Source organism: Arachis ipaensis, chromosome B6, assembly GCF_059453495.1.
Source record: "Arachis ipaensis isolate K30076 ecotype BB chromosome B6, ASM5945349v1, whole genome shotgun sequence".
NCBI lineage: Eukaryota > Viridiplantae > Streptophyta > Magnoliopsida > Fabales > Fabaceae > Arachis > Arachis ipaensis.
Window position 1 is genome coordinate 115,339,651 of NC_142441.1, and position 26,870 is coordinate 115,366,520.

Genomic DNA, 26,870 nt, shown 5'->3' on the forward strand with positions numbered 1-26,870 from the left:
CTCGGGAAATTCATGGGATATGAGTTTCAACATATACCTTGGGAACAAAACACCCGAGCCAACGCACTTTCAAAACTAGTCAGCACCAAACCAGGGGAAAATAATAGAAGCCTTATCCAAGAAACCCTACAAAACCCATCAACCTCGGAGGAAGAGAAGGTCCTAAACATATCAGACCAGGACCAAGGGTGGATGACTCCCATAATCAACTACCTCAAGTCCGAAACACTCCCCACAGATAAAAAAGAGGCAAAAAATCTCATACGAGAGGCACAATATTACACCATCGTGCACGACGTCCTATACATGAGAGGGATCTCAACACCCCTCCTAAAATGCGTCCCGACTTCCGCCACAATGGAAGTCCTAGTAGAAGTCCACAGCGACATGTGCGACAATCACCTCGGGGTACGAGCTCTATCCTAAAAGGTACTCCGAGCCGGCTTTTACTGGCCGACCTTACAGAAGGAAGCAACAGAGTTCGTCAAAACATGCCCCCCATGTCAGAAACACGCCAACTTTCATATTGCCCCACCTGAGGAACTCATATGCGTCACTTCACCCTGGCCGTTCGCAAAGTGGGGGCTCGACCTTCTCGGACCATTCCCCCAAATATCAGGGCAAGTCAAATTCCTCATTGTAGGAATAGATTACTTCACAAAGTGGATCGAGGCAGAGCCATTGGCTGCTGCCATCGCCCAAAGAAGTCGAAAGTTCCTATATAGAAACATTGTTACAAGGTTTGGGATTCCCCACTCCATCACCACAAAAAATGGGACTCAGTTCACTGACACAGGCTTTAGGAACCTGGTAGCTGATATGAAAATCAAGCACCAGTTCACCTCAGTGGAACACCCACAAGCCAACGAACAGGCGGAAGCCGACAACAAAGTCATACTGGCCGGGTCAAAATGTCGACTGCAGGACGCAAAAGGAGCCTGGGCTGAAGAGCTCCCGCAAGTCCTATGGGCATACCAGACAATGCCACACTCCACTACCGGAGAATCGCTTTTCCGACTTGCTTATGGGGTGGAGGCAATGATCCCCATAGAAGTAGACAAAAGATCCCCTAGGGTGATCTTCTACAACGAGGACACCAACTCCCAAGTCCAAAAATAAGAACTCGACCTGCTTCCAGAGGTCCGAGAAAAAGCTCGGATCAGAGAGGAAGCCCTGAAGCGTCGAATGGCCTCAAGGTACAACCGGAAGGTAATACAACAAAGCTTCACTACCAACGACCTCATCCTAATCCGAAATAACATCGGGGCAGGACGGTCAGGAGAAGGAAAGCTAGCGGCTACCTAGAAAGGACTGTACCGAGTTACAAACATACTTGAAAAAGGTTACTATAAAGTGGCCGACCTCCAAGGGCGAGAGCTCCCGAGGTCTTAGCACGCATGTAACCTAAGAAGGTACTACCACTAGAAGCTAAGTAGGGTCTTGAGCCAAGGTAAGGTGCACTCTTTTTCCCACTAAAGGGTTTTTTAATGAGGCTCCAGTCTAAGACTTGAAGGCAGCCTGACTTAAAGGGTAACTCCACACATGTACATACTCTTGTTTATATTTTTCTCACTACTTTTTATTTTTAGTAAAATTACAGATTCCCTAAAAAGTTTCCTACCAAGGCGCATTAATTTAGCCTCAACAAAACGCAAAATTCATCGCCCGACCACAATGGTCGGCAAGGTGAAACGACAAAACTCAAATTAATGAAGAAGTTATGAAGGTAACCCGTATAAAGTGACCTGACGAGGTCGGATAAAAAACGGAGTTACTAAAAATAACTAGAAAAGGCCCGACAGAGAAGTCGGACCAGCTAAAGGATCACTAAAAAGGGAACAACCCCACGTAAATGCCAAAAAGGTCGAAAAATCTAGTGCCAAAGTTGCCAAGCTAAAAAGGTAGGCGTCCCAAAAAAGGACACTACTTAAAAAGCAAAAGCAATCACGAAATAAAAAAAGACTCCAAAAGTCGTCCAATTCAACTAAAAGCCTACAAAGGTCGAGCTGTGAGAGGACTAAGAACGTCCAAAAATGGAGTAACACTAAACTCACACGAAGCTAGAATAAGGTAGAAGTTCACAAAAGAACACTACCACGAGATCGTTAAAAAGACACCGACCTACTACACCAACCAACAAGTTGCAAGGACAACATCGCCAAAGGAAAAGCAAAGTTGTCAATACAACTAAGAAAAGGCACAGTCCAAAAGGAAAAGGTAGTAAGTTCATAGAACGAACACTACCTCAAAGATCGCCCGAAAGGATGCTGACCCAGGGAGTTAAAACACCCAACCCTAAGGCATGGAAAACCCATGAAAGGGCGCCATCCCCAGACAAAAGGCCATAAAAGGTTGAGAAAACGACCTAAAGATAAGAGCATCTCGCCAAAAGTCGGCCAGCACACCACCAGAAGTAGTCAACATAAAAAGTTAAAACATCAAAAAACTCAAAGGTTACCCAACGGCAACCCAGGAGTAAAAGTGTTCTGATTAAACCAAAAGTTGCTAAGAAGCAACTATGAAATGTCAGAGAATTATCCAAATAAGTCACAAAACCAAAAGTTCAAAAGGTCCACAGGTCGGACCACATCAATACAAAAAAAAGAGAAATAAAAGAGGGAATCACAAAGGGTCCATCTTCGCTCCGGTCGCTGCATCCTGAGGGGTAGGAGGGATGACTGAGATCAGAACAGGTCTGACAACACCATCCGGACCATTCAAAATCTCCAACTCGAGATTAGCCTCAGGTCGGGGCGCCTCGGTAGAAGGGGCTGCAGAAGACTTGGCGGAGGGATCCGGCACAGGAATCTTATCATCATCAGGAGCAGGCACGATCTTACCGTCCTCAACAATGTTGTCTATACTAAACAAGGTAAGATCGGCATCTGGAGCAAGAACACGAGCCTAAGCTTTCAAATTTTTATACAGAGCAGTCATACCACTCACCACATGGCCCTGAAGCTCAGTGTAATCGTCATAAGAAAACTGGAGTTTTTCCTTGGCCTCCAAAAGCTCACCATAGGTCCGGGTGTAACTCTCCTTAGCCTTTTTTGCCATATCCTCAGCCAAATTGGTAGCAGCCTCCACAGCAGTAGCCCGGGCCTTCTCCCTCTCCGCAGCGAGCTCCAACCCAACATTCTTTGCCTCCAACTCAAGCCTCAAACTCTCCACCCTATCATAATCAGCCTTGGCCTTCTCAAGAAAAGCACTAGTAGCGTGGATAGGGGACTTCTTGAAATCCCAAGACAAAGCAGCACTGAGATTAGCCATCCGAATACTATTACTGGATATAAAGTCGAGGTGGTGGAGGATGGACACATCATCAGTCGGAACCTTGCCATGAGGAGCGATAAGCTCTGTAGCAAAAGCTGCGCCGTCGAAGTCCCTATCATTAAGATCATAGGTCCCGGCAGTCCTCGGCCTCTTGGGAGGAAGGCCAGATGAAGTAGGAGAGGAGGCAGCACCAGAAGTCGCCAAGGGAGGATCAGTAGAGACCGCCCGAACTCGAGGGGTCGGGATGACCTTCCTCGGACCCTGAGGATCAGATTCTGGCTTCTTCGGAGGAACCTGGCTAGAACCCTCTCCCAACGTCTTCTTCTGGACGTTTTGGGTGGCCACCATTTTCTTGGTCTTCCTGAGGACTTTCATCGAATCAGAACTGACAACCATCTCTGAAAAAGAAGAAAGAGACCACATAAACAGTTATGCAATGGAGGGATAAAAAACAAACAACAAGAAAGGGTAATACCTAATTTGGTAAAAAAGCAGTCATAAGTATAAAAAAAGGGACGCTCTGCCCGACCTAAGGGAGGGAAACTGATCCTCTCCTCAGGGTCGGGCAACAACAACTCGTAATTCTTCTCATCCTCCCTATTCTCGTAAATCCTATGGAACCTCCTAAACTTCTCACAGTACTCTGGGTCTGCTACAGTCACACACATTAACACTATGGAATCTAACCAGTCATCCATACCAGGAGAGACCTTTGTGGACATCTCAACAATTTTCCTACGAGAAGATATAGAAAACTACACCTACAGCAAGAAAACGAAAGAAGCTTCACTACCAAAGTAACTCAGGCAGAATCAGAAAACAAAAAAGCAACCAGCAAACAATAAAATATAACAGCGAAAAGGGCCCCCAAGGCTCGCAAAAGCTAAAGTTTACCATTGAAACCTGGGAGCACCCTTTGGAGGCAGTACAGATACAGAAAGGGAGAAGACGCAAGAAATCAAAACCCAAGCGCCAACATTTTTTCCCAACAAACAAGAAAAGCGCAAAGTCAAAGAAAAAAACTTTAACCTTTTTGAAAAGTAAGGCAAGATCAAAACTTTGAAAAGAAAACAGGAGCATGCGGCAGAAATAAAGCACCAAAATGGAGAAATCATAACCAATAAAGAGAACGTAAAGCCCATGAAACGGAGTACCAACCTGCGATGAGAGAGGAGCAGTAACAAACAGATGAACAGCAAAACACGAACGATCCACAAGCGAAGTCTTCAAATGAGAAGAAAGCTTGGGGCAAAAACGAAGGAACCAGACGAAAAGGTTTTTCGCAAAGAAGCGAGCAGCAAAAATGAAGCAGGAGGAAACAAAGGAAGATGAAGAGAATAAAAACCCCTTCTTTGATTTCAAACAAAAAACAAACAGAGAAAAGAAACGGCAAAAGGAATAAAAGCCCAATCAATAGACTTTAAAAGCGCTCGAACGCTTCCAAGAAAATAACGCCCTCGAAAAACGACGCAGCAATTAAGGAGCGAAAGCAAAAATGCTTCGCATTATTGAAATAATATTTAAAGGCACGAAGCTCGTATGAGAAGGAGCGAACCAGGCGCAATCGAACTAATGCTTGAACACGACTTCCCAAAGAGGTCGAAGCTCGGAAGCACAACCTCATGGAAAGGTCGAAGCTCAAGTAGGGGCACTGTTCATACCATGGATCGAGCTACAAGGATCCGGGTTGCGCGAAGACAAAGGCCCGACCTCTTTAAAGGTTGGCCCATTACAAAGGAACTCTCACCAAAGAGCTCGGAAGACCCTCGCAGAGGCCCAATAAAAGGACCACCGACTGCTAGAAGGTGGTTGGCCCAAAAAGACGATCTAACTCACAAAAGATAAGATAAGATAACAAACTTATCTTAAGGAAAGATCGTCTATCACTAATATAAATACACTGGAGCACCCAGGTATAACTCATACTCCAATTTTACATAAAATCTGCCTAAAGCCCATACTGACTTAAGCATCGGAATCTCTTGCAGGTACCACCACCCCTCGATGAATCGAGAACTAGCAGCGCCTCCTACTCCAACAAGTCGGACGCGGCAGCCTTGATCAAACCAGAAGATCTCATCCGAGATCAAACTCCCGGTTTCAGGTAACTCCCAAAACACTGTTTCGATCATCAATCCTCATTTTTTATATACATCTTTGATCTACTTAATTTGCTCATGAATGATTTCTCTTCAATTACCTTAAAAACCTTTTTGACATAGTCTAAACAAATGTGTTCAATTTGTTCATTATGAAATTTAAATTATTTTTAGGCAACATTACCCTGATGTTGTAGTTAATGATAATGTACATCATACGGTTATTTTTCAATCAAACTGAGCTTTTTTTTTAATTAATTAAATGCGCGCGCTCTCTCTCTCTCTCAATTACAAAATTGGAACTTGGAGTTATGAATAATAATAGCTTTGACAAATTGAAATAGTATATGGTTTTGTCCTCTTCCGGAGAATGCATGATGAAGAATTATAGTTATCTAAATATACAATGCAATGATTATTATTGAATGCTTTTTGTTTTCTCCCATGATTGTTATGTAGCTTAGATCTAAAGTCACTGATTCTACAAGTAAAATAAAGGGGGAAAAATAATAGATACACTAATCTATTCATCTGAGAGTAAGTCAATTTTTGTTAATGATGTTAATTATAAAAAGAGTAAAGATTATGTTTTTATATGAAATCATCCGTGATAGTATATATGTATGTATTATTAGAATTACAGTTTTATTGATAACAATGCGTGCCAAAGATAATTCATTAATTCACACTTGATTATGGGTCTCGTGTATATTAGTCTCATCAACGTAAGTTCATTAAGAATAAGAAGAGATACTGGTGAAGTTTGAGCTCTAAAAAATAGAGTCAAAGATTTATTTTTAGTAAGATAGTGGTGTTATAACTTTAGAGAGATTTAAGAGTTTTATCAAGTGGGAGTGTTTATTTATTTCATTGATAATTTGATTCTTCACATTGAGTGTTTCGATGAGGGGGAAAAAAAGACATTGAGGAGCCTTATTTCTTTTTAGTTAAAAAGGAATGAAACATCGTTGTCGACATCCACCAGCAGCAAGAAATTAAAGGGTTCTCTTTTTCTGAGTCTCAAAGCATTTGCAATGCCTCATCTACAGGTGCAGTACTCCAACTAAAGTGGCCACTGGCCACTGTTAATGACAGCAAATGCAACGAACCCTACAAGACCCAGATTTTTCACTTTGAATGGAAGATCCTAACTCTATGTCCACCCATATCCTGGCCTGGATATACAACTTTTATTCATCATATCAATTTGGCTTTGGTGCATGTGACACTGCCATTGTTTGTTGCGGGACAAGATCGATTTCTCTTCGCTTCGACGCAAATGCCCTTATACACGGTTGCGCTTTTGCATTTTCAAAAGTGATGTGTTTGTTGGATCTCGTCCCTATCTATCTACCATCATTGCTTTGACGTTCAACTTTGATTCTTTTACTTATTAGTATCTCCTTTCTTTTTCTAATTTAATATAAAAAATTATTCAACACAAAAAATTAGTCATCTATTTATATATAAATATATATTATTTAATTTATTTTTAATATATATTTTATACAAATAATTAATTTTTTTATCTGTACTTATACCATTTTATACTCACAAACTTAGTTTAAAAAATCTTAATAGATTAAATTTGAACAATATTATATTAAAAAAAAGTGTTCTTCTCTATCTCTCTCAATCTTTTTATATTAGTCTTTTCTTTTCATACTTTTTTTGTTTTGTGTTAGGTTTGGTTTAGTAAAATTTTTTAAAGATGTAGCACTTTATTTTATGTTTGATAAATCAAAAAGTTTATGTATTTATTATGCTTGTAATTTTTAAAAATTAGAGATGTTTCTAAAAAAATTTAAGAGAGTTTTTAGTTAAAAGTTTACTTGTGCTTATCAAAATTAAAAAGTTTAATATAACTTCGTACCTTAATCAATATCCAAATTTAATTTTTATATTAATGTCTATTAAGTATTTTTAAATTTAAAAATTACTTTACCAAAGACACTTGTTGTTACTTGTGCTTATTAAAAGTTAATTTTAATTTAGTTTACCAAACATAAATACTACTGTTACGTGTATGAATAAAGGAGCAACACCCATAGCAAGTCACGCAAAACAAAAGCAAGATGGAATGGTAAATGCAAGCATTTCAATTGAGAAAAAGTTAGTTACGGAAAAGGGACATGTGGAGAATGACCCGCTGCATTAAGGATCAAGAAGAAGTGAGAGAATTAGAACTACAAATACTCGCTTGGAAGGCTAGAAGGCATTGTGATGTGGTACTCTTTTTCTCCTGATATTTCTATTGTGCTTTCCTCTCTCTCAACTCCTTATTCTCTTTTTAATTCCTTCTTTTTTATTCTCTTCATGTATCTAGCACTCACAATTGACTCTATGACTTGACTTCACAATTATTCCGTTAGTTCTATAATTTCTGTCAATATATTTTCTTATTCTGTTTTCTTTCTCTAATTACTTCTCAAGTATATGTTACTGTTACTTTGACTGAGAATTTTAAATATTTATTATACCACATTACCAATTTATATTAATATATATACGTATATTTCATCCTCCTTACAATTGGTGCCTTCATTCCACCATGGCTGTCGCCGATAACACTCGCATGAAGAGTTTAGAGGCTGAGGTCAAGAATTTGTTTCACATGATCGAAGCGACACGCGATGAGAACAGAGCCGAACGTGCTCTCGCTAATGAGGTGGCAAAAATCAAATTTGATGAGATCCATTCATCATTGACTCAGCTTTTACAAGATCGGGCTCGTAGCCGTTCCCCTTCGCAAGAGCACACCTATGGTTCGAACTCGGAGGCTGACTGGCAAACTCGTGTGGGGTTGAATCAGAGGGTGAATTTTGATCTTCCCAAATTCGATGGTTCAAATGCATTGGGGTGGATCTTCTCCATGGATCAGTACTTCAATTTTTTTAGGATACCAGAGGAAGAGCTAATTGGCATCACTGCAATTCACATGGTAGGACCAGCGATCCCTTGGTTCCAAATGTCTCAGCGCACAGCTCAATTTCGTTCATGGAATCAACTGAAGAGAGCTCTAAAACTGGAATTCGGGTCTTCTCTCTTTGAATCACTCAGGGAACTCTTATTCAAATTACAACAAATGGCTACAGTAGGCGAGTATTATGTTGAATTTGTCTCTGGCCAATCGTACTAGTATAGAGCTAACTGAGGCCTTGCGCGATTGTTTCATTAGTGGATTACGACAGGAGATTCACCATGAGGTTAAGGCTCAGTGCCTGCCATCACTGATGCGCACACTCACCTTAGCCCGCTTCTATGAGGATAAGTTTGTGACAATGCCAAGAGCCACTACGAGACCTGCCAACTATCACGCATCCCGCCAACTCTGGCTCTGCCTCGGGTTCCAACGCGTAGTACCTTGCCACTTTTGTTACTATCTCCGCCACAGCATCCGATACAATCACCTACCAAATCCCCTATTCTCCATCTAAGTCCCACAGAGATGCAGAGTAGGCATGACAAAGGGTTATATTACTGGTGCGATGAAAGGTTTTTGGCTTCTCATCGTTGCTCAAATTGTCAGCTCATGATTTTGTAATTAGATCAAGATGAGGATCTTCCAGTTGCGAACATGCTGGTAGAGGTTCCAACTTCTGACGATACTATGGCACAGTTGGAACAACTAGTATTGGAGCATCACCTTTCCTACTGGCCCTGCTACTATTAGAATGACAACTTCGATTAATGGACTGCCGATTCAAGTGCTTTTAGATGGGGGAAGCTCTGATATCTTTATTCAACCCCGAATAGCAAACTTTCTAAACCTGGCTGTCAAACCTGCTTCAGGATTTAAGGTGATCGTGGGTAACTTCGACGTTAAGACAGTGGAGGGGCGAATCCCTTCCTTGGAGGCGGATTTTCGCGGCTATGCTGTGATTGTTCCTGATGTATATGTCCTTAATGTTGCTGGGGGTGATCTGGTATTGGGCACTACATGGTTGAAGCGTCTTCGAGCTCACATAGTCGACTATGACGCGGTTTTCATTAAGTTTTTGTATGAAGAAAAGTTTCTCACAGTTTATGGTGACAAAAATCCCACACTTATACAAACACAATATCATCACATTAGAAGATTCGTGAATACTGATGCTATAGTAGAATGCTTGACATTGCAGGTCCAACATGCTAATCAAGAGGAGAAAAGTGGCTTGAAATTGCCTAGTGACATGCAACTTGACTTAGCAGCCTTACTGTATTCACATGCTGCTGTATTAGATACACCTTTGGGCCTACCTCCTCTAAGATCCCATGATCATGCCATTCTGTTGGTTAAGGGTGCTGAACTTGTTAAGGCAAGAGCCTATAGATATTCCCACAATCAAAAGGCAGAAATTGAACTTATGATGCAAGATATGTTGAAGGAAGGCATTATACATCCTAGCCCATTGGTGAAAAAGAAAGATAGATCATGGTGCTTTTGTATCAATTATCGTGCCTTGAACAGAATCACAATTAAGGACAATTTCCCTATCCCAACGATAGATGAATTATTGGACGAATTGTTCGGAGCTACTGTGTTTTTGAAGCTGGATTTGCGTTCCGAATATCATCAAATTCGGGTTAGACTAGAAGATTACTTTAAGAAGGCTTTCCGGACCCACCAAAGCCTCTACGAATGGTTGGTCACGCCCTTCGGTCTAACAAACACTCTGGCTATATTTCAAAGTCTTATGAATAATGTTTTTTGTCCTTACTTGAGGAAATTCGTGCTGGTTTTCTTCGATGATATTTAATATATAGTTCAACATGGGAGGCTCATTTGCATCATTTGAAGCTGGTGTTGCAGCTTCTTCAGTAAGAATGCTTGTTTGCAAAATTCTCAAAATGTCTTTTTAGGGTGTCTACGGTGGATTATTTGGGTCACACAATCTTAGGGGATGGAGTTCACATGGAACTGAAAAAGGTTCGTGCAATCAATGAGTGGCCAACAACTTCTAATCCTAAATAGCTTTGAGAATTTTTGGGATTGACTGGATATTATCGACAATTTATTTAGGGATATACTTCTTTAGCAGCCTCTTTAACTGATTTATTAAAGAAAGACGCATTTGATTGGACTTCTCTTACAGCTCAAGCCATTGAGAAACTCAAAGTGGCCATCTCTTCAAGACTATTTTGGCGTTGCCAAACTTTGATCTGCCCTTTGAACTAGAAACTGATGCTTCAGGTATAGGAATAGATGCAGTACTCTCACAAGGCAAACATCCTATTGCTTTTTTCTCCAAGAAGCTGTCCCCATTGATGCAAAGGCAGTCAACATATGTTAGGGAATTTTATGCAATTACTGAAGCCGTGGTAAAATTTTGCCACTATTTGCTTAGTAAGAAATTTGTGATCCGAACTGATCAAAGGAGTCTCAAGTCCTTGCTAGAACAAGATCTGCATACACCTGAGCAACACAAGTGACTCTATAAGCTGCTGAATTTTGATTTTGAAATTCAGTATAAACCAGCACCAGAGAATATCCCTATTGATGCTCTTTCGTGTTGCTATTTTGGGGCTTGGTCTACACCTAAGTTTGATTGGTTGAAGATTTTAAATCAAGAGGTTGAAGTAGATGCAGCACTATAAGAGATTCTGCGACAATGCCATACTAATTTTCTGAGTGATCATAATTATTCTTTGAAGAATGGGGAGCTTCTTTGGCGTAACTAGGTAGTTGTGCCTGCCAACAGCAATTTAATTCAAGTAATTCTCAAGGAATATCATGACGGTATACTAGGAGGTCATGCTGGGATAGCTAAGACAGTTGAGCGTATTTGTTCCTCCTTTTATTGGCCAAATATGCAGCGCGATATATGCCGCTATGTTCTTTCCTACTCCATTTGCCAGCGAGCTAAGGTGGATACCAAGTTGTCGGTTGGGCTGCTACAACCACTACTAATTCCGTCACAAGTTTGGGAGGATATAGTCATGGACTTTATTGTGGCTCTGCCTCCAGCTAATGGCTACTCGGTTATCATGGTAATCATTGACCGTTTGACAAAATTCTCCCATTTTATTTCACATAAGTATGATTTCTCTAGCAGGACAATGGCTGAAGCATTTATCATGAATATAGTGAAGATTCATGGGTTTTCAAAATCAATTGTATCAGAAATGGACAAGGTTTTCATGAGTAACTTTTGGCAATAACTATTCAAACTTCAAGGTACGACACTGGCAATGAGCTCGGCCTACCACCCTTAGTCCGATGGCCAAAGTGAAGTTCTCAACAAATCCCTTGAGATGTATTTGCATTGCCTCTGTTCCAATCAACCTCAGAGATGGTTGGAGATGCTTTCTTGGCCCAATATTGGTATAATACATCCTTCCATAGTAACATAAAGATGACTCCATTTAAAGCCTTGTTTGACCGTAACCCCCAGCTCTTGTGAGCTATGAATTCTCCGTCGAGGATGAACCTTCACTACAGGAATTGTTATTATAGCGGAACAAGCTTTTAGATTTTTTCAAGATGCACTTGTCGTGTGAACAACATTTTATGCAGCAATTTGCTAATTGTCATTGTCGTTAGGAAGAGTTTGTTGAAGGCGAATTGGTGCTGGTCAAGTTGCAGCCTTATCGGCAACACTCGGTGGCCTTACGAAAAAACCGAAAATTGGGAATGCGCTACTATGGACCCTTCCTGATCAAGAAAAAGCTAAGTGATGTCGCATATAAGTTGGACTTGCCACCGGTGGTGAAGATTCAGGATGCTTTTCACATTTCTGCTTTAAAGAAGTTTCGTGGAGAGCCAAACCCTCCATACTTGCCACTACCACTTCAGTCCAATGAGGTTGGTCCCACATTATAGCCACATGCAATACTTGAGGCACGAACAATAATCAAGGATGGTCACGAGAACTATGAGATCTTGGTCCAATAGGGTGAAGGGAAGGCGTGTATCTCAACTTAGGAGAATGCTGACACTTTTGTCAGAGTTTTTTCTCAATTCAGCCTTGAGGACAAGGTTGTTCTCAATGGGAAGGGTGATGTTACGTGTATGAATAAAGGAGCAGCACCCATAGCAGACCACGTAAAACAAAAGGATGATGGAATGGTGAATGCAAGTATTTCAATTGGAAAAAAGTTAGTTACAGAAAAAGAGATATGTGGAGAATGACCCGCTGCATCGAGGACCAAGAAGAAGTGAGAGAATTAGAACTACAAATACTCGCTTGGAAAGCTATGAGAGGGCAGCATGATGTGGTACTCCTTTTCTCCTGATATTTTTGATGTGCTTTCTTCTCTCTCAACTCTTTATTCTCTTCTTAATTCATTATCCAGCACTCATAATTGACTATATGGCTTGACTTCACAACTATTCCTTTGGTTTTACAATTTCTATCAATATATTTTTCTTGTTCTGTATTCTTCTTCCAATTACTTCTTAATTATATGTCGATGTTACATTGACTGAAAATTTTGAATATTCATACATTATACGATATTATTAATTCATATCAATATATATACGTCCTCCTTAAGTTAAAAAATATAAAACGAGACACGTCAATGATCAGGTTAAGTTTCCAAAATTATACTGAATAATACATGTACCTTGTCGCTTTCTATACAAAAGTGTCAGTTTATTGTAGGGGTGTCCATAGATCAGATCGTATCCGCAGATCCGCGGTAAATATCCGTATCCGATCCGCACCCTTTGCAGATCAGATCGGGGATATCTGCTCTACATCCGCGTATCCGATCCGCAGATCCACAGATCCGCACTATAATAAATAAAAAAAATAAATATATATGTTTGGTATTATATTTATTTGTTTGCATGTTTTAGTTAGTAATTATTATTCATATATTGTATTATTTTATTTTTGTTATTTAGAGAGAGTTTGATTAAAAATATTTTAGGAATAAATAAGTTTAAAAGTATGAAAGAAATATTTTTATCGAATTATTTTACATAGAAATATGATTAAAAAGAGAAGGTTTAATTATGCGGATATATCCGATATCGATCCGATCCGATCCGCAAATGTGCAGATCGGATCGGATATTTGCGGATCGGATCGGATCGGATCGGATCCGGCACTAAAAAGTGCGAATATCATATCCGATCCGATCCGATAGAAATTGTGCAGATCGAATCGAATTTTCGGCCATATCCGATCCGATCCGATCCGATCCGCGGACACCCCTAGTTTATTGTATTAATTATTAAACACTACATGCATCATGTAGTTTTTCTTTGTAGTAAACTGGTAATTATTATTATTTCTTGCCAAAAATACAAAAAGATGAATTATAACTTAATTTTAACATTGTATTTAACTAATAACCTTTTCTTTTTTACAAATGGAACACTATGCGATACCTAAAGTGTAGTGTTCTTTGTATTTTTGGATAGAATATGTACTACACCCAATGTATCGCTTTTCTGGACTAAATTTTAAAAATTAAAAAACTACATAGTATATGTCGTGTTCTTTGTATTTGACAATAACATAAATTCCAAACTTTACAGACTTGTAATACTTTTTAAAATTGTTTATTTTTATGATTAGATTTTTTTTTCTTTATATATGTGAATTAGTTGTTATTGTATTTTTTTATTTGTTTAATTTTTTTATTTTTATTCTTTTTAAGAAAGTGAAAACAAGAATAATTATATAAAGACGAAACAAGACGAAGAAGATGAAAAAAAAAGAAGAAAAAAAGACGACGACGATGATAAAGAAAAGGAATAATTGAGTTTTGACTTGTGTATAATTTATTAGAAAAATAGCACTAAAATTATTTTTGCTTGATAGAAAATTTTTGAATTAACACCAAAATTTTTTAACGATGACACATAAAATTTTTTAACTAATTAGAAGTTATCAAAAACAAAAAAAGCACCGAAATTTTTTAAAAATAGTATCGAAATTTCTTAATCCTGACGTTGAAATTTTTTCCAATATGTCTTCTTCTTTTACTTCTTTTTCTTCATATTTTATCTTTTTTTTTTCTCCTAATATGTTTTTTTTTTCATGTTTTATTATTGATATAATCTTTACTCCTAGATCTTAAACAATAAACTGACTTGCAATGTAATGTCGAGATCAATTTAAATCATGTATTTATTGTGATAAAACTTATATGTTTTATATGACAAATTTGGTATTATTTTTATTTTATTTGTGTATTTCATATTAAAAAATCTGATGTCATTCTCATCATCATTATTTTTGTGTGCTGTTTTATTTATTCTTCTCTTTCTTGAAATTTTTAAAAATATACAAATAAATAAACAAACAAAAAAGTTGAATAAGAACAAAAATAATATATAAAAAAAAAAAAGAAGAACGATACCAATAATAATGATAATGGAAGAGAAGAAAAAAAACAAAAAACAAAAAAAAAAAAGAAAAATATATATGTGATGATTTAGTTAGACTTAATTAGTTACATAAAAAATTTAATTGTCTAGAATTACTAATTACTAAATTTGTGAGTTTTATTACATTACTATTGGCTATAATGATATTAACTCTAAAATCAATTTACGAGACTCTTTTTAGTATCGGAAAACAACTACTACTATGCATTAATTATATGAAGAATATATTGTTTCATATTGGTTTTTGAAATTATATTTGCGCCTCAATTTGATATTCAAAATTTTGATATATTCAATTTAATTTTCTAATTTAATATTTATGACTTACGTTAATTCTTGTTCTTAATTTTTGACATGAGTAAATAATTATTTTTAATTATAAAAAAAATTTGAATACTGACAAAATAAACCACAAAAAGATTAAACAAACTTTCTACCTATAAAAATATATTTTTTTGACAAAATAATTAATCGATAAATTTTTGTTGACTCTATTAAAAAAGTATATTAAATTCTTTAATTATGCTAAGGTCCAGGCCCAAATGAAAGATCCAATCAAAGGATTGGCTTTCACTCGACATCGACTTTCTCTCAAGAAGTCGGTCTTAACAACGACTTGATCTAAAGAAGTCGAGACGAATATTAGTTGGCAGATAACACTCATTCAAATTAGTAATTGCCCCTAAAATCTCTCAACCCACTTCCAGGAGGCATATCCCAACTTTCCTAAGATAAAGGGACGGTTATCCTCCTTTAAAGGAGAACTACTCCAACGGTGGTTATTGGTTCACCACTATAAATACACTGACACCCCTCGGGTATCACTAAGTCCCAATACTCTCTAGACCTGCTTACACCCTTCCTAACTTAAGCATCGGAGTATCTTTACAGGTACCACCCCCTCATTATCTCATACATACAAGTCGGACGGAGGCCCCAAGGCGTGACCCTGCTCGGAGGCTTTCTTCCGCAGATGATTGGGCCAACCCAGCAAGTCCAGCCCATTAATCTCCGGTTACCCACAGTAATATTGGCACCGTTGTCAGGGACCCGAGAGATCAACCAATAATGACGGACAATTCACCAGAAGATGGTCATACGCGTCCGATTCTGAGCAAGAGAATCTCGACGCTGGAAACAATGATGCGAATGTGGCCGCCCACCAAAGTGGCGCCGATCAGAACAGAGAGGGTACTTCAGGATTGAAAGATCCAAAAGCAAACTCTTCTGATGGGCGCGAGTCTGGAAAGGACGGACAACCCCATGCAACCGACTTCATGGGGCTATTCCACGGCCACCAAGGGCGTTTGGAACAACTGGAGCAGGAACTGGAACGACAGCGGGAGGCGGAGAGAAACTTGAGGAACGAGATAGCGTGACGAAAAGAGCTAGAAGAAAAGCTCTCAAGGCTGGAATTCGCCCTCAAAAGTCGGAACTCCTGCAACGACCGAGAAGATTCCCCCCTAGGAGGAGAAGATCCGTTTAGTGAGGACATAATGAGGGCAAAAGTTCCAAGAAACTTCAAAAGCCCTGATATGAACCTCTATGATAGAACCACTGATCCGAAGCATCATCTAAGCAACTTCAAAAGTCGGATGTATCTGGCTGACGCTTCTGATGCTACTCGTTGTAAAGCTTTCCCGACCACCTTGTCGAAAGCAGCAATGAAGTGGTTCGACAGCCTCCCTCCAAGGTCGGTCACTAGCTTCGAAGACCTCTCGCGGAAGTTCTTAATGCGGTTCTCCATCCAGAAAGATAAAGTAAAGCACGCAACGAGCCTCCTAGGGGTAAAACAGGAGGTCGGGGAGTCTTTACGGGACTACATGGAAAGATTCAACAAAGCATGTCTGGAGATTCAAGATCTGCCCACAAAAGCAGTTATCATGGGGCTAGTAAATGGACTTCGAGAAGGCCCCTTCTCCCAGTCCATATCTAAAAGGCACCCCACCTCCTTGAGCGATGTACAAGAAAGAGCTGAGAAGTACATCAACATGGAGGAAAATGCCAGATTGCGAGAACCGAGTTGGCAACCTGGGCACTCTAACTCATCAAATGAAAAAGAGAGAGAGCCCAAGAAAAAAGAGGAAGTCAATCCCGAAAGGCCTAGGAGATATCACTCTTATACTCCTTTGAGAGTTTTCCTAGTTGATGTTTACAGAGAAATCTGCCATACTGAAAGACTACCTCCCCCTAGACCCATCAAAAACAAAAAGGGAGGAAGTCGTGGCGACTACTGTGAGTACCATAAGCTATATGGTCACTCAACAAATGATTGTTACGACCTTAAAAATGTGATAGAAAAGTTGGCCAGAGAAGGTCGGCTCGATAGATATCTCATGGAAAGGTCGGACCATCAGGGGAAAAGGAAGCGAGACGACGAGGACCGGAGAGATCCACCCCCACAAACCCCAGAAAGGCACATACATATGATCTCGGGTGGGTGATAAACCACTATTTTATGGTTTATCTTGTGCTCAATTGAGTGGATTTTATCAACTCTTTACCCACTTATTCATGCTATTTGCATGGTTTTACATTTGCCTTCTTAATTATGTGCTTTGATTGAAAACATGCTTCTTTGGCCTTAAATTCCCTATGATTAATCCTCTCTTATTACCATTAGATGCCTTGATATGTTAGTTAAGTAATTTCAGAGATTACAGGGCAGGAATGACTCAGAGGATGGAAAGGAAGCATGCAAAAGTGGAAGGAATAAAAGAAGTTGAAGGAACTGCAAAACTATCCAGCTTGACCTCTTCGCACTCAAATGGCTATAACTTTAGCTACAGAGGTCCAACCGATGCGGTTTTAGTTGCGTTGGAAAGCTAACGTTTGGGGCTTCGATTTGATATATAATATGCCATAGTTTTCCTGACGCTAGGTGACGCGACCGTATGCTCCATGCGGACGCGTCGCAGTGACAGAAATTCAGCATGTTTGAATTCGCAACCAGCGAATTCTGGGCTGTTTCTGACCCAGTTCTCGGCCCAGAAAATACAGATTAGAGGCTATAAAGTAGAGGTATTGCATCCATTCATAAACATGCTTTCATATTCACAATTTTAGGATTTAGATGTAGTTTTTAGAGAGAGAGGTTCTCTCCTCTCTCTTAGGATTAGGATTAGGATTTCTCTTAGTTTTAGGAGTGACTCTCGATCCCAGGTTCAATGTTCTTTTTATTTATTTTCTCAATTTAATTTATGAACATCTATGCTAGATTTAATTTCTTTTGTTAATGCAATTTGAAGTATTTTCAGATTTAAGATTGCTTTGCTTTATTTATATTGATGCTTTTAATTTAATTTGGATATTTTTCTCCCTTTTGGCTTTGGTCAAGTGATTGGTAGTACTTGAGTTATCAAACTCAGCAAGTGATTGAAATTGGCAGATTCTGCTTGAGCTAGGATTGCTCTAACACTAGTCTCTCCACAGGAGTTGACTAGGACTTAAGAATCAAGCTAATCAATCCACTTAACCTTCCTTTGTTTAATAAAGGCTGACCAAGTGGGATTAAAACCCAATTCTCTTCACACCTGATAAGGATAACTAGGATAGAAATTCCAATTCTTATACCTTGCCAAGAGATTTTATTATTATTATTTTATTTTACTTGTCATATAACATATTCCCTCCTTACTTCCAAAACCCCAATTTACAAACTCATAACCAATAATAAGAACATACCTCCCTGCAATTCCTTGAGAAGACGACCCGAGGTTTAAATACTCGGTTATCAATTTTAAAAGGGGTTTGTTACTTGTGACAACCAAAACGTTTGTACGAAAGGATTTTTGTTGGTTTAGAGACTATATCTACAACGCGACTGTTTTTATGAAATTCTTTACTGGCAAAAATCCTAACGTCAAAATGGCGCCGTTGCCGGGGAATTGCAAACGTGTGCCTTATTATTGGTTATTGTAAATATTTTCTTGTTACTTGTTTTTATTTTTGTTTTTATTTTTTCTTTTTCGTAAATTAAGAGGTTATTGGTTTTTACTTTAAAATTTTTATCTTATCTTATTTCAAAAATCAAATTTCAAAATTCAAATTTAAAAAATTTTCAAAATTCAAATTTAAAAATCTTCAAATTTCAAATTTCAAAAATTCAAATTTCAAAAATTTAAAATTCAAATTTTAAAATTTCAAATTTCAAAAATTAAAATTCAAATTTCAAAATTTAATTTTAAATTTCAAAATTTAAATAACCTTTTAATTTAAAATTGTTTTTATTTTTGTTTTTAATTTTTATTTGCTATTATGAACTCTTACCCTTTTGGCTATGAGTCTGGTTACAATTATGTTGCAGGAAGAAGAAATTACAATAAGAACAGGCATCAAGGTTGGAACAATCAAAGATGGGAGGAGCCACAAGGATTTGATCAACCCTCATGGCAACAACCACCTCCAATGGACTATCAACAACCACCACCATATATGCCTATAAACCCTCTCCTCAACATGACTTTGGACCACCATACTCACAAGCCCCTTTTCACCATTCACCTCCATTTGACCCTAACCCGTATCCACCATACCAACCACCTTATGAGCCAAATGAACCCTCCTATCCACCCCAAACCTCCATGGAGAAAGCACTTACTGATCTAAACTCTACTATACAAGCTCTCGTCGCCCAAATCAGACCACCAAATACCTTCAACAATCAACCATCAAGCTCTAGTGCACTTCCTTTTCAACCACAGAATGATCTCTCCATCCCATCACCACCATCCATGGAAGAGCACCCATATCCATCAATCCAGGAGCAACATGATCCCAATGATGCTATTGACATGGAACAAGAGAGAAGGGATCATCTTCGCGAATCCATACTTCATAAGGAGCTAGAGGAGGCCCTAAGGGTGAATGTAGTAAAAACCCTTGAAGTCGAAGGAGTGGTTGAAGAATTAGTGAAGGAATAATCAAGAGATCATCTCAAGGAAGCAGCGGATCGATTTCATGCAACTCTATATCAACTAAATCAAGCGATAAGTCAATTAGGTTCCCGACGCTCGGACACTCAAAGTGCTCCCATGGCTTCATGTGGGCAATCTAATGAAGAACGTAGCATGAAGGGGATATTAGAAACTCCAGTGGACAGTACGGAGCATGACTTTGTACTGGAACAAGTGGAGGAAGCTGTAATTATTGAAGAGGAAGAAGTGGTTGCAGACTTAGGAGATGCTGACCCTCCATGGGAAAGTCAGGTTATGGAACCTCCTTCCAAAGCAATTGAAATTGATGCTGAGGAGGGTGTACAACCTCCAAGGCATATCATGGTTGAAGACTTGGAAGAGGTTGAAATTGAAGAAGCTTACAAAGAGGTGGAAGTTGTCAAAGAGCACAAGAGAGTGGAGCTTGGAATCACCTTGCCAAAGTTATTGGAGACCCCTCCCCCTAAGTTGCCATCATCCTTCACAACATTCAAGTGGGTAAAATTCATATCCCTTAGCTTTCTAATTCTACTTGAATATGGGCTACTGGAGACGGATGGTCAACTTAGAGCTCTTTGTGGCATAAAGAGTAAGAGGAAGATGGTCAGTGGTAAGAATTGTCCTGCAAGGTTCATTATGGTTGGAAGCTTTAAGTTTAAACGCAAAGGTTGGTGTAAAGCTCAACTGAATGGGTCTAGGAAGTTGGTTGGCCGCTTTAGTGAGAATTCAGATTGCTTGCCACCTGGATGGAATCATGATGATCAACAAAAAGACGGGTGCAATAGCAAGGTTTGGGATCCTGGAATCTGTTCTGACATCCAAAACCCCGGGAGCCTAAGAATCTGTTTGAAGCTGCTCAAAGGCTTTACGTGCCTAGTTTGGGATCCCGGAGGCCATTGGAATTACAAACATTGGTGGAGATTCCTGGATGAGTTCAAGCACAAGCCACCATAACAAGGAGCTCACCAAATGTCCAACTTAAGGACTTTAACTAAAAGTGCTAGGTGGGAGACAACCCACCATGGTATGATCGTTCCTTTTTCATTTTTATTTTATTTATTTTCGAGTTCTATTTTATTTTATTGAACCTGGAGTTTTGCATAACATTCATATTAGCATTGCATTCTGCATTATAAAAAAAAATTCACGCGACGCGACCGTTTCAGTGACGCGTCCGCGTCGCAAGGAGATGGGAGAAATAATAAACGAACAGAAAGTTACGCAGGAACGTGGCTGGAGGCGTGCCAATGGCACAAATCATCCCACGCGACCGCGTGCCCCACGCGGCTGCGTGACCAGGATTTCGACGTCAAAGTGGTGCACGACCGAAAGTTGTGCGAAAGTGGTGCTGGATTGGTGCTGAACGCATAATCCTTCCCATGCGGCCGCGTGACCCACGCGACCGTGTCATATCCTTCTAAAGCCCACTCACGCGATCGCATGCCCCACGCGATCGCGTCACTTAAAATTTGGCACTAATATAATTTTGAACAGAGAGTTGTGCGAGTGTGAGGCTACCCTCACGCCATTAGCCTAAAACGGGTCACGCGACCGCATCATTCAGTTTAAGCGCAAGTCGCACGACCGCGTGCCTCACGCGACCGCGTCACTTGCGCCGCACAACTTATCTAAATTAGCCAAAAATATCTTATCTTTTCTTCCCCAAATTCTAATTTCTTTCTTCTTCTCTCTTCTTTCTTCTTTCTTTCTCTCCTTCTTCCCCTCTACTCTTCTATCTCTTTAATTTAATGCATTTATTTGTTCTTTTTTTTTTCTTTTTCAATTCTTTTTCATGCATTTTTATGTTGGTGTTGGAGTTTTATTTGGATAAGTGCCTTAATTTATTTGAGCAGGTGGCTATTCTGAGGAGAGATTTGACAATTGACATTTATTCATGGCTCTCATATACATTTGGATTACATTATTTTCATCCCTATTTTAACTTGCACACCCAGTGTTTGTGAAAAAGCTTTTATGGCATGCCTCTTTTTCACAACACTTGTGCTCCACATGTATTTGGGATTATCATTCACAATTGTCATCATTACACATGCTCTTTAATTTAGCACATTTATTACTTGATGCTTGAGCTATGCTTCTCATGCCTATTATTTGCATGTTTTTATCCTCTTACATCTTATTATTTTGAATTGCCCCTTTTTGATCTTTATTGTTATCTTTCCTACATGTTGTAGCTACCATGTAGTTGGGCTATCATCTTTCCTTTGGCATTCCTTATCACTTGGAATTTCCTCCCTTCCAGTCTTAGTTTTCTATATTTTACACTCTTCTTTTTTTCTTCTTCCTTAGGCATGGGTACCAAAAAAGAAAAAGAGAAGGTCACTGACAAGACACCAGCAAGGAAAGGAACCAAGAGATCTCCAACTAAGGCACCTCCATCTACAAGCGTCAGTTGGAGCAACCCGTCCACCTGCACATCTCAGCATGTACCGAGGACGGTGCAATCTTTAAGTGTGGGGAAGTCGATACCGATCTCCATGGGTTAGTTACTCCTCTATCTCAACACCAATGATTTATTTTCCTTATTCATTGTTGCATTTGCATGTTTGATTGCATATTTGTTTAATTTTTTGCATATTTTACCACTTGGTTGAGTAATATTTTCTTTTTCAAGAAAATTTTTAGAGAATTTCACTAATTTAAATAAAATTTAATGTTACACTTGTTTGAAGAGATATTATACTGGAACATGGTTTAGAACTCGAACACACAAAACCTGTGAGATTTTTGAGCCTATTTGAATTGGTTACATTTTATCAACCAAAATTCTGTTTTAGTGTGTATTTTTCTCTCTAAAATTGTGATCTTTGTCTTGCTTAATTCTATATTTCCATTGTTTGATGTATACATGCACTTATATGATTGAGGCCTTTGTTTCACTGAGCTTACATACCCATATGGCCTTACCTTTCATTATCCTTTGCAAACCAATTTGAGCCTATTTTACCCCTTTGTTCTTTACTTTAGCACATCATTAACTCTAAGCGGAAAACAATATTGTCCTTAATTTGAATCCTTGGTTAGCTTAGAATAGTGAAAGTGCTCATGAATTAAGTGTGGGGAAAAGTGGGTTTGGAAATATTTGGTTTAAGAATTGGGTGTTATATATCTTTATGAAAATGTGAAAGAAATGTTTAGGACATGTTCATGCATTCAATAATTTAATCATATGCATTGAGAAAAACAAAAGAAAAAAAATATATATATATATATATATATATATATATATATATATATATATATATATATATATATAAAAGAAGAAAAAGAGAAAAAGAAAAGAAAAAGAGCAATTAAGCAAAAAGGGGACAAAATGCCCCAAAGTAAGTGAAAGCAATGCATATGTACTGTACTTGAAATTAGAATGCATGAATATATGGAAAACATGGTTAATGGATAGTTAGATATTATATTATGATTACATGGATTGTCTAAAGTTAGGTGGCAAGTTTAAGTTAATTAAGGATTCAGATTTTAGTCCACTTGGCCAAATACAATCCTACCTTGACCCTAACCCCATTACAACCCTTAAAAGACCTCTTGATTTGTGTATTTGTGCATTAAATTTATGTTGATTGTTAGATGAAGAGCAAGCCTTAGAAAGCAAGGTTAGTAGAGAATTGAGAGAATCGAACCTTAAACACTTGAGTGATTAGAGTGTATACACTACCAGTGAGGGTTCGATGCTCGATTCTTTGTTCCCGGCTTTCATGAGCTATTTTCTTCTGCAAGTCTATTTGTACTTCATTTTTATGATTTGAATTAGTGAAATCCAGTTCATGTATGTTCTTAAAAGATTTGTTTACTTTTAACCAAGTAGGTAGAAACATTCTGCATATAGTTGCATTCATACAGATAGGTTGCATTTCATGCATTCTACCATTCCTCTTCATTTTTATAGCTTCTCTTGAGCTTAGCATGAGGACATGCTAATGTTTAAGTGTGGGGAGGTTGATAAACTACTATTTTATGGTTTATCTTGTGCTCAATTGAGTGGATTTTATCAACTCTTTACCCACTTATTCATGCTATTTGCATGGTTTTACATTTGCCTTCCTAATTATGTGCTTTAATTGAAAACATGCTTCTTTGGCCTTAAATTCCCTATGATTAATCCTCTCTTATTACCATTAGATGCCTTGATATGTGTGTTAAGTGATTTCAGAGATTACAAGACAGGAATGGCTCAGAGGATGGAAAGGAAGCATGCAAAAGTGGAAGGAATACAAGAAGTTGAAGGAACTGCAAAGCTGTCCAACCTGACCTCTTCGCACTCAAACGGCTATAACTTTAGCTACAGAGGTCCAAACGATGCGGTTCCAGTTGCGTTAAAAAGATAACATTTGGGGCTTCGATTTGATATATAATATGCCATAGTTTCTCTGACGCTAGGTGACGCGACCATGTGCTCCATGCGGACGCGTCGCAGTGACGAAAATTCAGCATGTTTGAATTCGCAACCAACGAATTCTGGGCTGTTTCTGACCCAGTTCTCGGCCCAGAAAATACAGATTAGAGGCTATAAAGTAGAGGGATTGCATCCATTCATAAACATGCTTTCATATTCACAATTTTAGGATTTAGATGTAGTTTTTAGAGAGAGAGGTTCTCTCCTCTCTCTTAGGATTATGATTAGAATTTCTCTTAGTTTTAGGAGTGACTCTCGATCCCAGGTTCAATGTTCTTTTTATTTATTTTCTCAATTTAATTTATGAACATCTATGCCAGATTTAATTTCTTTTGTTAATGCAATTCGAGGTATTTTCAGATTTAAGATTGCTTTACTTTATTTATATTGATGCTTTTAATTTAATTTAGATATTTTTCTCCCTTTTGGCTTTGGTCAAGTGATTGGTAGTACTTGAGTTATCAAACTCAGCAAGTGATTAAAATTGGCAGATTCTGCTTGAGCTAGGATTGCTCTAACACTAGTCTCTCCACAGGAGTTGACTAGGACTTGAGAATCAAGCTAATCAGCCCACTTAACCTTCCTTTGTTTAATAAAGGCTGATCAAGTGGGATTAAAACCCAATTCTCTTCACACCTGATAAGGATAACTAGGATAGGAATTCCAATTCTTATACCTTGCCAAGAGATTTTATTATTATTATTTTATTTTACTTGTCATATAACATATTCCCTCCTTACTTCCAAAACCCCAATTTACAAACTCATAACCAATAATAAGAACATACCTCCCTGCAATTCCTTGAGAAGACGACCCGAGGTTTAAATACTCGGTTATCAATTTTAAAAGGGGTTTGTTACTTGTGACAACCAAAACGTTTGTACGAAAGGATTTTTGTTGGTTTAGAGACTATATCTACAACGCGACTGTTTTTATGAAATTCTTTACTGGCAAAAATCCTAATGTCAGTGGGTTCGGGGGAGGCGGCCTCACAAAGTCGGCTCGCAAAAGACATTTGAAGGAAGTCTACTAGGTCGGAGGCCAGACTCCCGACCTCCCCACTATCTCTTTTACCAAAGAAGATGGACAAGGAATCATACCTGGACATGACGATCCGGTAGTGATAACCATGATCCTGGCCAATGCCCATCTTCATAGAACTCTGGTAGATCAGGGAAGCTCAGCCGACATCCTCTTCAAACCAGCATTTGACAAGGGCATTGGGTAAGTGACGCAATCGCATGGGGCATGCGATTGCGTGGGCCAATTTATGCGAAACGCACAAGGGCCGCACGATTCCAGCTCAACTTTCTGTTCGTTGGATCCTTACACCGATATATATATCACGCGGCCGCGTGGGTCACGCGGTCGCATGGGTGGTGTTTTTCGCGATATGACACGATCGCATGGGGCATGCGGTCGCGTCGTGCAACCACTTTTTTTTATGCATGAAAAGTGCATAATGCAATGACTATCATGGATGCTTATGCATGATTCCAGGTTTAATAAATTAAAATGAAAAAGGAAAAATTGAAAGCAATTAACAAGAAATAAATTGAAAAAGAAGCGACCATACCATGGTGGGTTGTCTCCCACCTAGCACTTTTAGTTAAAGTCCTTAAGTTGGACATTGGAAGAGTATCCTGTTATGGTGGCTTGTGTTTAAATTCGTCCAAAAATCTCCACCAGTGCTTGGAATGCCAATAGCCTCCGGGGTCCCAAACTAGGCATGTAAAGCTTCTGCGCAGCTTTAAACAGATATCCAGCCTCCCGGGATGACGAATGTCAGAACATAATCCATGATCCCAAGCTGTGTTTTTAGATCCGCCTCCGTTTTGATTTGTAAGTTTCCATTCGGGCGGGTTAAAGAGTAGAATCTCACTGTGGCGACCAAACGTTCTCCGTGATCTTTGCAATTGAGCACGATACCAATCTGTGTACTTCGAGGTGAAGCGTGGAACCTTATTGAACCTGGTGCATCAGCTCTGAATACGAGCCATTTTCCTCTTACTCTTAAAGCCGCAGAGAGCTCTAAGCTGGCCATCTGTTTCAAGCAAACCATATTCAAGTGAATAAGTAAAATTATAAGTTAAGGATTGTACCCACTTGAAGCTTGTATTGGGTGGTAATGGCCTTGGGATAGGTGTTTTTGGTGGTTCTGCGAGTTCCGTTTCCTTGTGCTCTTCTGTGAATTCTTCCACTTCCTTGCAAAGATCTTCAATTGTATCTGTATTCTGGTCAAAGTCTTCTGCGTCTTCCTCATCACTTGAGTCATAGATTGGAGGTTGAGAGAAATCTACCTCCGCATCATCTTCATATTCACTTGGGAAAGATTCTTCGATCTCAGAGAATTCACTTGCGGACGCAAGTTCATCACTAGGAGCACTAGACTTGTGAATATCATCATCAAGGAAATTTGCTTCTTGGATTATTCCGTCTAATTCTTCGTAAACGACTTGCCTTGGAGATTGTACGGTATCCTCCTTAGCATCAACTGTGGCATCTCGAACGGAGATTTCCTCAATTCTGGATTCCCAAGGAAGTTCAGCATCGCCTAGATCTTCAACCAACTCTTCTTCTTGAACAATGACAGCTTCTTCCACTTGTTCTAGTACAAATTCATTTTCTGTCTTGTCCACTGGAGTCTCTAGTATTTCTTTCATGCTACGCTCTTCATTGGGCTGTCCACATGGAGCTGTGGTTGATCCTTGTATATTTGAGCGCCTAGTGGTCCATTGAATTAGTGCTTGCTCCAGTTGTTGAATGTTTGTTTGAAATTTAATCATTGTTTCTTTCAGGCGATCCTTTGC

The 26,870-nt window shown here is 38.9% G+C and overlaps 1 protein-coding gene across 1 annotated transcript; it reads left to right on the forward strand.

The window, feature by feature from the left end:
- Positions 1-9,046: 9,046 nt before the first annotated feature.
- Positions 9,047-16,076, forward strand: LOC148562395 (uncharacterized). The gene is made up of 8 exons (XM_088490879.1): positions 9,047-9,937; positions 10,119-10,172; positions 10,215-10,281; positions 10,546-10,673; positions 10,821-10,931; positions 11,034-11,486; positions 11,896-12,156; positions 15,744-16,076. The coding sequence occupies exons 1-8, from the start codon at positions 9,047-9,049 to the stop codon at positions 16,074-16,076; spliced, it is 2,298 nt and encodes a 765-aa protein (XP_088347005.1).
- The last annotated feature ends 10,794 nt before the right edge of the window (positions 16,077-26,870 follow it).